Source organism: Phalaenopsis equestris, unplaced genomic scaffold, assembly GCF_001263595.1.
Source record: "Phalaenopsis equestris unplaced genomic scaffold, ASM126359v1 Scaffold000002, whole genome shotgun sequence".
Classification (NCBI taxonomy): domain Eukaryota; kingdom Viridiplantae; phylum Streptophyta; class Magnoliopsida; order Asparagales; family Orchidaceae; genus Phalaenopsis; species Phalaenopsis equestris.
In genome coordinates this window covers 39,166,213-39,180,221 of record NW_018164444.1, presented here as the reverse complement: position 1 = coordinate 39,180,221, position 14,009 = coordinate 39,166,213, and the positions used below count along the sequence as shown (strand labels likewise).

At 33.5% G+C, this 14,009-nt stretch overlaps 1 protein-coding gene across 1 annotated transcript; it reads right to left on the bottom strand.

Annotated features, from left to right (window-relative positions):
- Positions 1-3,878: 3,878 nt before the first annotated feature.
- Positions 3,879-5,872, bottom strand: LOC110030836 (protein DETOXIFICATION 48-like). The gene is made up of 2 exons (XM_020733769.1): positions 5,637-5,872; positions 3,879-5,459 (listed from the first exon to the last, which is right to left on the bottom strand). Exons 1-2 carry the CDS (start codon positions 5,703-5,705, stop codon positions 3,936-3,938), a joined length of 1,593 nt encoding a protein of 530 aa, XP_020589428.1. The 5' UTR covers positions 5,706-5,872; the 3' UTR covers positions 3,879-3,935.
- Positions 5,873-14,009: the final 8,137 nt, after the last annotated feature.

Sequence of the window (14,009 nt, the reverse complement as noted above, 5' to 3'; positions counted from 1 at the left end):
GTGAGGTCTTTGAACATTAGAATGGCCCTCAAACACTTCCTATATCATAAATGATGCCACCGGATGGTGGACTCTTCTGATCAAGTTCGAATCATTAGAGACCCTGGTTTTGTACCTCAAACACGCACCATGGGGGTCCAGATACCCATGTCTTGGGCTATGGGACTTCGAATAGGCAGTGTGAGGTCTTTGAACATTAGAATGGTCCTGAAACACTTCCTATATCATATATGATGCCACCGGATGGTGGACTCTTCTGATCAAGTTCGAATCATTAGAGACCCTGGTTTTGTACCTCAAACATGCACCATGGGGGTCCAGATACCCATGTCTTGGGCTATGGGATGCTATGATTGAATACTAAATAGTCTCAAGTCATTCAAGTGGACATCCACATGTGATATCAAAAATATAACACAACAATAAATATACAACTTTTAACAATAATTTTATATCGATTCACTCATAGAATGTTGTATTGTTTTGGCTATTGTATACTTCCCATGATGATGATTGTGGAGTGTTTTGGTTGAGAATAGTTTGAATTAATCACATTTAAGGTGTAAGAGCTTTAAATATTTGAATGTTTAGTTGATATTAAAACATCTAATGTATTTTTTTGAGGAATTACAAACTCTCTCAATAGTTTACTTCTAGTATATTACAATTTCATCTGAATATATCAAACAAAAACCCAAATATATCACTTCATATTGCTCATTGTTCTCATGAACTCTACACAACACTCACCCATAAATATTGTGATGCTCATTGTTCTTGTGAACTTCATGTACCGCATTGATTTCCACTCTGTACGACCTCACCTTATTATACTTTCGATGACCCATCCGTATCATTGTCATTACCGCACTATCTTGTCTTGCTGGTCATCACTACATCATCTTGTCCTAACTTTAGCTCTGCTTTTGACTAACTTATCTGTGTGCTAACCTCTTATGACTCCCCCTTCTGTTTCAACACTTTTGATCTCCATCTTTCATTGCATGCAAGCTCTTGACCATGACTTTACCCAACTTAATGTCATTCAATAAAAAAAAAACTAAAAAAAAAAAAGATTCAATTTATATTAATAAAAAAATTATAAAAAAAGCACAAAAAATTAATATCATGAGCTTGTTTATGACCAACCACATATTAAATAGAATTTCAAAAAGTTTGAATTTATTTTATACTCTATCTACAATACACTTGAATTCTAATTAATCATAAACCTAGGAGGTTAATATATCACTATTAAATAGTAAATAGATAAGATAAACAAAGAATAAAAAATATGCCTAAATCCATCACTTTGACAAAGCATTCAAAATAGATGGGAATTCTCCCTCAAAAAAGACTGAATAGTGAATATGGCAGTTTATTTATTTATTTATCTATATCCAATTCTTATGTATTTCCATATATAACATCTATACTTTAATTTTTACATTTATACCATCCAAATCTTACTCATAAATACATCTTTTCATATCTAGCGAAGATGAAATGCAAGTAAACTTACAATTAAGGTGTTAACAGTTGTAAATGCATAAGGATTGACTGGTATACATGTAAATCTTTTTTTTTTTTGTTTTTTTTTTATATATAAAGAATTTAGGATCCGTTTGGGGGCAGCGGTGCGTCACCGCCCTACATTTTTGTTTGCTCGGTTAAATTTCATTTTAATAGCTTTATAAAAAAAATCACTGAAATCTGTATTTTCCCATATCACTTTTCCTCAAAAATATTTTATAATAATAATTATAATTTATTTTTTAAATATTTAATTATTATTGAGCAGTTTAACGTGTGCAACAGAAACTTAAGGGGCTACAAATGGTTGTTTGTACGCAGCGTTACTCTACGCCGTTGGATCTAGAGCTTTAAAGTGATTAGATTTAGTACAGAATTTGCTGTGCCGCACCTTAAAACTCATCGCTTGTTAATGATTGGTTGCTCTCGTACGTCTTGATTGAAGGATGATAATTTCATGCGAACAAGTCGTACTTTTGAGAAAGGATGGCCGCTGGCACGTACTTCCTGATTAGTCCATCTCAAACGGTACTATTTTCACTGCTTGCATTTATTTTAGTTAATTATTATTTTTTAATTATTAATTTTATGTTCATAATTTATTTATTTATTTTATCTTAATTTCTAATCAACCAAAACAATTTATTTTAAATAATACAAAATTATATATACTGTATGTATGCATGTATGCATGTATGCATGGACATGTGGCCTCAAATTACATTATCATCCAAATCTTTCATATCACATAAAAATTCCATCACTTTAACTTAAAAAAAGTTAATTACACATTTTTATGTATAGATACAAAGGGGAATTTATTTAAAATATCATTGGACAAAAAATAGAAATGAGTTGAACAACAAATAAATGACTAAATTTCAACTCGAATACAAAATAAATAACTTCAATCATACAAACAATTCAAATCAAGAAAAAGGGAACAATGAGCAAATAACTTAATAGATGTGCTCAATGCTGAGCCGTGGTTCCGTTATGTTAGTAGAAGCGTTCGTCTTCTTCTTTGTGACTCATGTTTAAGCAAGTCTAGTTCCTTTGGCTCAACTTCTCAAACAAAAATAATAGGATAGCTTATGCTTAATTCGGATGATTAGAATTCTTTATGGAAATCAATATATTGAGAGAGACATTGCATAGGAGAAGGGAATAAATGGGAAAAAAAGGGAAAAAACTGTAGATAAAAAAGAATAGAAATCAGACAACTAAATTAAGAGTTTTTTTATAATTAGAAGACTCCTTATTTGCAATATCTTTATTCTGATATATTTTCCTTTTAGCTGAATATTTAGATTATAAATATGTATTATTAAGTTACCTAAAATAGATTATATGCACTTTATTTTGTACCAAAAATAGATTGTAAGATTGTTATTTAATGGAATGAAAGCAAAGGGAAAAAACAATTGAGTCTATTAAGTATCAACCTATTTTTCTCAAAACTTTGACAACAACAATGTTATTTCTTATTATTAATTTTTTAATTAAATTCAAGCTCGAAGAATTGATTAGAGGAAATCCATTTAATTAAAGTTAAGATCCAAGGAGGCACTTATGCTAAAAAGAGAAGAATAGAAGGGCCTTCTTGTAAAAATTCCTGCCTGAATTCAGTCACTGTCACCTATGAGCGTAGCAAGCATGCATGAAAAGAAGCCGGCAGGGCTGAGATCATCATCTCTGACTCTATTTTTATTACTCAAATTATTTGGCTGCAAGTGCATGCCATGAGAGCTCCCCATTGCATTCATGGCCTCCTTTTCCCTTCTTTTTTATTTTAATGCATTAAATTCTCTTAATTAATTATCAATTAAGTAAATTTTTTTTTTCAATGCAATAAATTCTCCTTATACCACACAATTTTTATATATCACATATCTAACACCCAAATTATGATATTTATATTGATAGTATTTTGGTATCATAAACAAATGCATGAAAAAAATTATTTCACTTTCAAAAAGATAGTTATGGTATGCACCTTGAACTCATTTATAAATTGCATACACCATCAAGTAGGAAAAAAAGAGAACTGAGCAATAAAACCAACCAAACAACCAAAGTTGGTGACATTCTTCTAAATGAGATGGACCCAAAGCATCATCATTCCAAAATTGAAAAAAAAAAAGGAACAAAATTATTACATATCTACCACCCAAAATATTAAATATGACATTTTAATCACCCAAAACTTAAATATGACATTTTAATCATTTAAAATCTTCATTTAAAAACTTCATGACGGGCTTTATAAGGTAGCACTAATAAAAAAAAAATGATTAAAATGCTATCTTTAAATTTTAAAGGATTAAAATATTATAATTAATATTTTGGAGGGTTGATATGTAAAAAAAAAAGGAAAAAAAAAGCCAAAAAAAGAAAAGAATTTATACTTGCAGCAGCCCGTTCGCAGCGTGAGGAATAACCAGAGCATCCATCTCCGAAATCAACAAAGCTGCTTCTCCCTTATGTTCCCCATCGTCCATATTCTCCAACATCTCATCCTCACCGTCCATATCATCCTTCCCTTTATTCCTCTCCTGAATTTTCTGCAGGGCTGTTGAGGGTAATTTCGTCAATTCCCCCGCCCTCGCCACCTCCGCAACCCAATCCATCCGCACCAACACCCAACCCATAAGCGCGGCACACGTGGCTTGGGCCGCCAACAGCCCAACCCACAACCCGATAAACCCGAGCCCGACCACAAAACCCATTAAAACCGCCACCGGGGTCCCCACCAGATAAAACGACCCGAAGTTAATATTAGCTCCGGTGGTGGGCCTCGCGCTTCCCCTCAAAACCCCACACCCCGTCGTCTGCGGGCAGTTCCCCAACTCACATAATCCGGCGATCGGCAGAGCCGCCGCCGTCAACTCCAGAATCTCTCTGTCTCTTGTGAACATTTTTCCCCACCGGTTCCTCACCGCCGACGTGAAGCCCATCGCCGCAAGCCCAAGAACGAATGCGTAGCAAATGGCCACCGATGCCGCTATGCGGGCCTTCCTGGGCCGGCCGGCCCCCAGCTCGTTCCCTACGCGGGTCGATACGGCGAGACTGAGAGCGGACGGGAAGACGTAAACGAGAGAAGTGGTTTGGATCAGGATTCCCATGGAAGCGACGGCAGCCTGCGGGCGAGATAAAAGGCCGCATAGAAGAATCATGAGCTCGTACCACCACCATTCCAAGCAGACGGAAGCGCAAGTTGGGAGAGAGAGGCGGAGCAGGCCGGCCCAACCGCGGAATGCATCTGGACCGGGCTTGACCCAAGCGGCGCGATGGGGGCCCGGGAAGAAGAAGATGAACAGGAGTAGGGAGATGACGGTGTTGAGATTAGTTAAGTACATGGCGATAGCTACTCCGGCGACTCCCATACGGAGGCGGACGACGAGGAGGTAGTTGAGGGGGATGTGGGCGGCGAGGGAGGCGGCGGAGCAGGCGGCGACGGGGAGAGTGAGGTTCTGTGAACGGAGGTAGATCCTGAGAGGGTGTAAGAAGGAGAGGAAGATGAGGTCGGGAATGGCGGCGGTGGCAAAGGTGGAGGCGATGGTGGAGATGGAGTCGTCTTGATTTAACCAGAGGAGGATGGGGCGGATGTTGAGCCAGAGAAAGGAGATTGGGAGGGAGGCTGCGAGGAGGAGGAGGATGGTGCGATGGAGAGTGAGGCTGAGGAGATGGCGGCGGCGAGCCCCAAAAGCTTGGCCGCAAATGGGTTCCATACCCATGGCGAGGCCGGAGAGGACGGAGTAGCCGGTTATGTTAGTGAAGCCAATGGAGAGAGAGCCGCCGGCGAGTTGAAGGTCTCCGAGGTAGCCGAGGAAGAGCATGGAGATCATTGCTCGGGAGTAGAGAACCAGACCGGTGATGGCGGTGGGGAAGCAGAGTTTGCTTATGGCGCCCATTTCTGAGAATATCTGTACATATATATATGTTTTATCTCATGTGAGGGAGATCGATGCTGCGCATGAAATGATGATATGAAAATGTACGTACGTGAGGAATTAATGTTACTTGATTAATGTGAATGTAATTGAAAGAAAAAAAAGAGGTGGATTTTTCACTGGTTATGAGGGGTGGGGAACGATGAGTACCTCGGAGGAGGAAGGAGGTCGGTGGAGGTCGTCGTGGTCGGCGTGGAGAGGAGGAGTAGAGTTTAACATATGTTGATAATTCAGTAGATGTACGATCGAGGAGGAGGAAGAACGGAAAGGTTGGATTTTGATGTGGTAGAAAATAAAAATGGGGTTTTTATATGAATTGTTTGATATTTGGAGAATGGGGGGAGTTTAGAAGATGATTTTGGTTGATTAATTTGGTTTGAATAGAGGTTGATGGAACAAAGGGAGGCCAGTGTGGTGTTTATTTATAGTGGGAGTGTAAGATGGATTTTATTTTTATTTTTTAATTTTTGTTTTTTGTGTGACACGTGTTTGATGATTGGAGAGTTGGTAGGGTTTTCCATAGTGGGGAATGGGGAGTGGGGGTTCACTTGATGGGGGGAGGAAGGGGATAACTATTTTAATCTAGCTTTAATTTGAAGATAAATAGTGTTATGCTATATAGTATCTCTCTCTCTCCCTTTCTCTATATATACAAATTCCTATATATTTACACATATACCTAACACCTAAAATTCACTTTTTATATTCATACCATCCAATTTTTTCATATCACATAAAAAATACCATCATTTTTATTTTTACAATGTTATATACACCTTTTTATGTATGTAAGAAGTAAGATTTGGGTATTAGATATCTATATGCATAGGAATTGAGTGATATGTATGTAAATTTTTCTTTTTATTTATTTATTTGAAAGTCATGTTTTAGATGAATTATGTGAGTGTGACCTAAATCAACCAAAATAATTTTAAAATATTGCTATAGTTATGAGCTAAAAGCTCTTTATATTTAATTTATACTCAGCACCTAAGTTTTAAGTGAATTGAATACTGGAATCCAATATGTTAAAATTCTTAATTTTATTTTATAATCATTTGTGCTCATGCATTCAAGCACAATAATAATATAGATAGGTCACAAAACATTGTCGTTTATATGTTAACTACTTAAGATTTCCTCGTTCATTAAATGAATGAATTTAGCCAAAATAATTCCCTTGGCTCATTTACTAAATGAGTCAAGCGTGAATACAGGAGAATGTGTTATCATATTCAACTTCATATATATGAATTATAATTATTAAATATAAGTGTGTATCTTTACATTAAAATGTATTTTGTAAAGAGTTATAACTTTCGTATTTTGTAGAGAGTTATAAATATATTCAAGAAAGTAAAAGAAAGTAATTATATTTGAATATAAACATGCTAGGAAAAATCAAATGTATGGATCAAAGAATATATATGTTTTATTTCAATTAAATCATATATATATATGTATGTATGTATGTATGCATTAATCAAATTTTATTTTAATTTAACTAATTTAAAGTTACATCATATGAGTTGAAAAAGAGGAATTAAGAAGCATATATATTACGGTTTAAAATGCAAATAATTTTTCATGCTTTTAATTTAATAAAATTTGTTTTTTTCTTTTGGGAGAAATGCAGTGAGCGGTGAAGAAGAAATATGCTTCAATGGTGTAGCAGAAGCTTATCAGTGAGTGGGGAATTTGAGCTCCATAACATGATGCTACATGATTTGATGTTAATTTCAAAGTCGAATATATTGTTTTGTGATTGGTTGGTAAAAATTCTGTCTTTCGGTTTCCATTATCTCATCACTAGTTGCTATCTTAATTTGTAATTTTAATTTATATTAAAATATAATCAATATTTTTTGCTTTAATTTAAACTCTTTATATCTTCAAATAAATAGAAACAAATTAAATTTTGTGGAGCTAATAAATTTATTAAAAAATAAATAAATAAACATTTTATTTCTTATGATTAATACAAATATCAAAAAGAGCCTTGTTCTTCAATCCTGTTTCTTCTTCAGTTTGAACAGCCATATGCTCCAACTTTCTCATTCAAATTGACGTGCCACTTTGTCTTTGTAATTATCTTTAATGGAAAGAATAAAGTGTCAAAATAGTCTCTGCTTATATACATGAGGTGATTTTAAGCAAAGAGTTTATTGAAGTATCAAAATAGTCTACTTTTTAATTAATTAGGGTTGAAATAGTCCTCAAGAAGGATTATTAGAGTTCAATTTTAAAATGGTCTCACTTTTTAAATTATGACTGACAGAGTCTCGATGGAGGACTATTGAAGCTCAGTTCATGTAAATAGTGGAGGACTATTTTGACACTTCTATGTACACTGAGACTACAACGACCCCATGTAAATAGTGGGGGGAGTATTTTGTCAATCTAATCTTAATGAAAGGCCCGAAAAAAAATGGAATAAATTATCTTGTTTCCTAAAATGACCACCATAAAAATTATTTTTAATGAAAAAAGTGGGTCAGAATATTCTCATTAAAAATTAGTTGGAATGAGCCCTGAAGCTATTAATTAACTTTACTTTGAAAAGTGCATAATTGTTCTAAAATAGATTTAATAATCCTAAAGTTTATCTTAATGAATCAAATATTGATGAGCTACTTTATGTTATTTTTCTTGATATTTGTAGGTAGTTTTTAATTTTATCCCCACTCAAAGATAAATGGAATGCCTTAATTTGGTTCTCCAATAACAATTGGCTTCTTCTGAATATGGAGTCATGTAAAGATAAGAAACAAGGTTATCTGACCTATGTCTATCCATATATATATATATATATATATATTATTAACTCAAGTGGGAAAACCACTTCATATTTACTTAATTGTTTTCACAATAGGAAACGCATAAGATTTTGCATCCCCACCCCCACAAAAGAAGTAATGCATTACAGCATTAAATTTAACCCCATATTAACTACTGAACTTATTCAAATCTATAAAAAATATAAAAAAAAATCAACTAATACTTCATTTTCATTTTTTGCTAACATCTACATATCATCATGTCCGATTACCATAAACATTAGACAATAAAGGAAGCTTTACAGACATATGACAGGATTCATATGTATTTACATATATATCTAACATATTTACTTTAATTTTTACATTTATATTGCTTTACCTACACCTTTTATTCCACTTTCTGAAATTTAAAATGATATAGCTCTGATGTGATATGAAAACTTTAAGCAGTGTAAATACATAGAAATTGGATGGTATATACCAAAAGAAACAGTAGTAACTATTTCCACAAAATTTTACTCTTGTTAAGCTCTACCATGGTAAGCATGCAGGGAAGAAAAAAAAAAAAAGATAGAAAGGAAGAGAGGCAGAGCACGTGCAGTGAATAATAGTAATAACAATAATAGTTTCCACTTAACCAAAATGGTGAAAAAGGATGGTAGTGGGAAGAGGCAGCAGTTGGAAGATAGGGAACAAACAGCACACAAATCCAAATCCCTCCACACACAACACCACTTGTTCGCTGCACCCCTTTTCACAGCACCCCTCCCCCTCCCCTGCTGCTCCAAATGCACAACACCACTGTGCATGCATGCCTTCTCTGCATCAATCCTAGCTATCAGGAGGAGGCTTGTCAACTTCTACAATAGTAAGCAGGCGAAGCTGCCAAAGGATGAGCTGATGAATACCCATAAAAATGTCAGCAAACACGTCTGTCCAGCCCAGCTGGGGGGAGGGGAGGACCGCAGGGACTCCCATACTGCCACTCAAAGACAATCTATTAAAGGATAAGGACACCAAAAATATTAATAATAATAATTTTTTTACAGCATACTTGTACATATATATTTCACCAGCACCTCTGTCACAAAAGCTTTCACTGAAAGAGGAAAAGAGAATCCATAGGTCCGATCCCAACCTAGTGTGGTCCCCTATACATACTGCACTGTATCCACCATTGTCTCTCTCCAAGACCACAAAGGGTGAGGGTAAATGGAGGAGGGAAGGAGGTGAAGTGGGAATGGATTAGATGAAAGAAACAATAAATGCAAAGCTACTGTACGACTACTGTGCTTCTTTGTCGCCCTACTGAAAGACATGAAATGTGTTGTTAGGCGAGACAGACGCATATACTTATCAATTATGTTACAAGGATTGTGCTTCTGTATAGTAATGGGAGCTGTTGCTTGCCTTGTCTGTATGCATGGGGGAATCTAAGTAGGGAAACTTGAACACTGTTTGTGTGAATTAGGTTGGAATTTTTTCTATGGGGGTGCGCAGCCCTACAAGGGAGTATCCAAAGAGAACATCAACTCATCCTCGTTCTATATTTTGTTTAAGTTTTTGAATATATATGGTGTTTTTTTTTTCTTGGGATGATGTATTAAAATTCAGATACATAAGGAAAAGAAGAAAGCTCTCATTTTTTATGCCAAAAAAAGGACATTTAATAGGAATAAGAAATGAACAAAAAAAATAAAAGAGGGGGTTTTTAGTCTCCATTTAGCTTTAATGTATTGCATCTATGGATGTAAACAAATCTAATCGAGCTTGAACTATATATCATCAACTTTAATTTGATTAATTAATCGGGATTGAGCTCAAATTTAATTAATTCAATGGGCTTAAGCAGGTTCACGAGCTGACTTTTTTTAGTATGAAAGAGAAAAAAAATGTTAATTTAAGCCAGTTTTCTAATAAAATATAATTAAGATTTTGAATATAATTAATAACAAATCAGTTAATATAAGGGGTGATTACATACATGACATCCAAAACATTGCAAGCACCCTCTTTCATTCATTTTTCAAATTCTCGCTCAAATATCAAAGGTCACGATAAAATCCAAACTCATATTTTTCATTTTTATCAAATTCACAATGGTTTTATCATTACACGTGTAAATATATTGGTTTCATAGTTTTACAACACCACAGATACTTGATTTGTAAATAACAATATTTCTTGTCCTCTCTTAATTATACCTTATATAAAATATAAAATAACATTTTGTTATATTTTAAGTAATTTAAGAAAAAAAATTAATTTTTAATGTAACTTTTTATTAATTATTTTGTTATGCTTTAAATATACTTTTTATTAATTATTTTTTAAATAAACCAACTCACAAGTTAACAAATAGAGTCAGAGCCAACTTGAACTTGACTTGTTAGCTCATTGAGTTCAGTTCACGAGCCACTTATCGAGTCAAGCCAAACCCAACTCACAAATCAGCTTGGCTTACTTATAGCTATCTTGATGTTGTATTTTAGAGTTAAAAAGATTATTTTTATTATAAAATTAACTTCAGATTGATGCTTATATAGCTTTAAGAGTTGGTGATTGTATAAAAAATTATAAATTTTGAGCAATCACCGTGATTTTCCATTCATTTCCGTTGTTAGCTTTCTGAGTTGTTAAAAGTTATTAGTTCCATCCTCCTCTTTCTAATGCCCCAATTTTTTTTTTTTAAACCAATCTAACTAATTTAATTACTTATTGACTAACATAAAAATAATTTAAAAAATTAAGCTAGAAAAAAAATCTATAAACATATTTTTTGAGAAATTAAATTAAAATTACTCAGTAAAGTAATTAAATAATTCCCGATTATTTCTATTTACATTATGGCCATTTTAGTCCCAAAATTTATAGAAATGTAAAAATAATCTCCAACAATTTTAAAATTAAATTCTAATAGTCCTCCGTAGAAACTATTTCAACAGTCTAGAATTATTTTAACACTTCTATAAACTCTACGACTAAAACAGCCCCGCACTGTTTATAGGCACCATTTGCTCAATTTAAACTATTAACTCTTAAAAAATTGATCCCTATTAATTTCTTTAAATTTAATCCAAAATAATCCAACAGAAGAACTAATTTAAATCACATTTGAAAAATCAAGAGAATGAAATGAACACAATAGATTAGATAGCAAAGGCTTAAAATCACCTCTACACATGATTAAGAAGTGATTTTGACCATCGTCTAGACAAGATTCATATCAACATTCATGAAGCTATAAACTTTTGTGCAGAATAATCGTGAAGATTCATAAAGTAATTTCTGAATCACATGGCATAGCAAAAATAGAAGATCCCAAGCTATAATTTTCTCAACATTTCCAGTAATTAGCATGTAAAATTAAAGTTCTGGCAACAAAATTTTTAAAAAAAGATGGTCCTGATCCTTTACAGAAGCAAAGATTTGTATGGATATTGTAGACGTTTTATGCAGTATAAAGCTGTAGCAGCATTAAAATACTTCAGAACCACAAGATAAGCCCGGTCCCAATTCCCAGATTCGGATGCAATAACATTTAAGAGCAGCCCACAAACAATCAAAGGGGGGAATTTACATACATACCCACCAATTCTCATGTATTTACATATATATCACCAAGATTTTACTTTTTTTACATCATAAATACGACCATTTTAACTTCTAAGAAGTGAAATACACCTTTTCATGCATGGGAAAGAAGGTATGCATGTAAAAAATTCAAGTTTTGTTATTAGATATGTAAATAAATAGGAATTGAGTGGTACGAATGTAAATCTTTCAAAATCAAAGCTTAAATCAACTGAGCCAGCAGGATGTCCCCATCAAGGCATCCAAATGAGTTGCAGGCCACCAAGGCATCTGCACAAGCTATCACAGCAAAAGCTTAAATGAAAAGGATGGTATTTGCAGGAAATTGAACCAAATCAATTTATGTGGAGAAAAAGAAAAGACTGATAAACTACAGCATTAAGCCAACTTATAGAACAATTTTGTCTGCATTAATGTCCAAGTGGGGCTAGATTGCGACAATCACTAACCAAAATTTGGACACAAAATTAGAAAAAGGATAAATTCCAAGTGCTTACGGAAAGAAGAAGAAGATGCCTTTTGTGCTTAATATTAAAACAAACTTTATGGAGACGAAAGCTACAGTTTTCTAGAAATTACACATTTTATGGCACCATTAACCAAGAGTTTTATTTGACTAATTTAAGCAGTTGATAGACTCTCCTCTTTAGAACTTATCGTTAGTTTCTGGAAGAACAGTCAGGTCATGGGTTCAAAAAGCCTTTCAAGCACAAAACATATGGAGCATAAATTTTTCCGAGAATTTACATGCATAGCACACAATTCTCATTTAATTACATATCTCATCCTAAACTGTCATATTTACACATATAGCACACAAAACTTAAATATCACATAAAAAATAGCACTATTATCACCTTTTAGAAGTGAAGAAGTGAAATATACGTCTCCGTGCATAGGCTTTAAGCACCAAAATGCTATATTTGTATATACCAAAGTTTAGGTGTGATATATGTAAATGCATAAGAGTTGTGTTCTACGTATGCAAATTTCTCGATTATTTTTCATTTGACATTAACATTACATTTAATTACTACTGTACAATGATGATTGACACTTTAGTGGGACTCACACAGTGGATTTGAACTTTGGGAAGAGTTTGGTTGGCCATGGCTTCAAGCACGCATTTGATAAATCCTTGAACCATGTTTGCCTGCAACCATAATCAAAATTTTGCAATTTGTAGATGAAATGAGAAAATGAAAATATGTTTTCATATAGAATTTATGTCATGGTACAGGAAAGTTGACAAGATAAGATATTCAGAGACATCAATTATTTTTTGATTTTTCATTATTACCAGCAATAACTCTTCGTAGTTTCTATATTCAACTTCAGACAACTATTACATTATGTCTCATAAGCCTTTTTTTGACCAAGTAGATCAAAAGTTATAACTACTTCAAATGATAAGAAAACCACGAGGTCTTCATCAAGGCTATCTTCATATCCTTTAGGTTAGTTCATCCTAACCTTCATGTTAGTCCTTTTCTCCTATAATCATTTTTCCTTCAATGTATGTACATAATCCTAATTCTACAAAGTCATTTTCTGACAGTTTCTAACAAGGATCTTCTTGATCCGGTCGACTGCATTCTCTAAGTAAGTACATTAGAGATTTTGACGATCTAGAATGCTAAAAATCACAAGATCTTGACAAGGGTCATTCCTCGGATCTTTAGGTTATGTTATCAGTCTTGATGCTCTATCCCTCACAACCTTCTCTTTAATTGTGAAATAGCTTCATGAGATATAAACCTTGGTTTCCCTATATATTAATCCTCTACTGAAATGCATAAGAACCAATTAGAAGATACATAGATACCTACTTCTTTCAAGGAAATAAGAACCAATTTGAAGATACATAGATAACTGCCTCTTTCGAGGAACCCTCATGCTCTTAGGGCTGGGATCATATTTGTTTCCTTTTTTTTTATTGTTTATGCTTTGATTTAAAATAAAACATATTTCGTTACTTAATTAAAGTATGATTGTTATTAAAAACATTTAATACACCTACAAATTATTTTAAGTGTTCTAAAAAAATATAAATTTATTTTTAGAAACAAAATATAAAAACATGTAAAAAACATAGTAAATAAATATGTTTCTAAGAGTAAAAAGAAAAAAAAAAAGATTTCAAATCAGG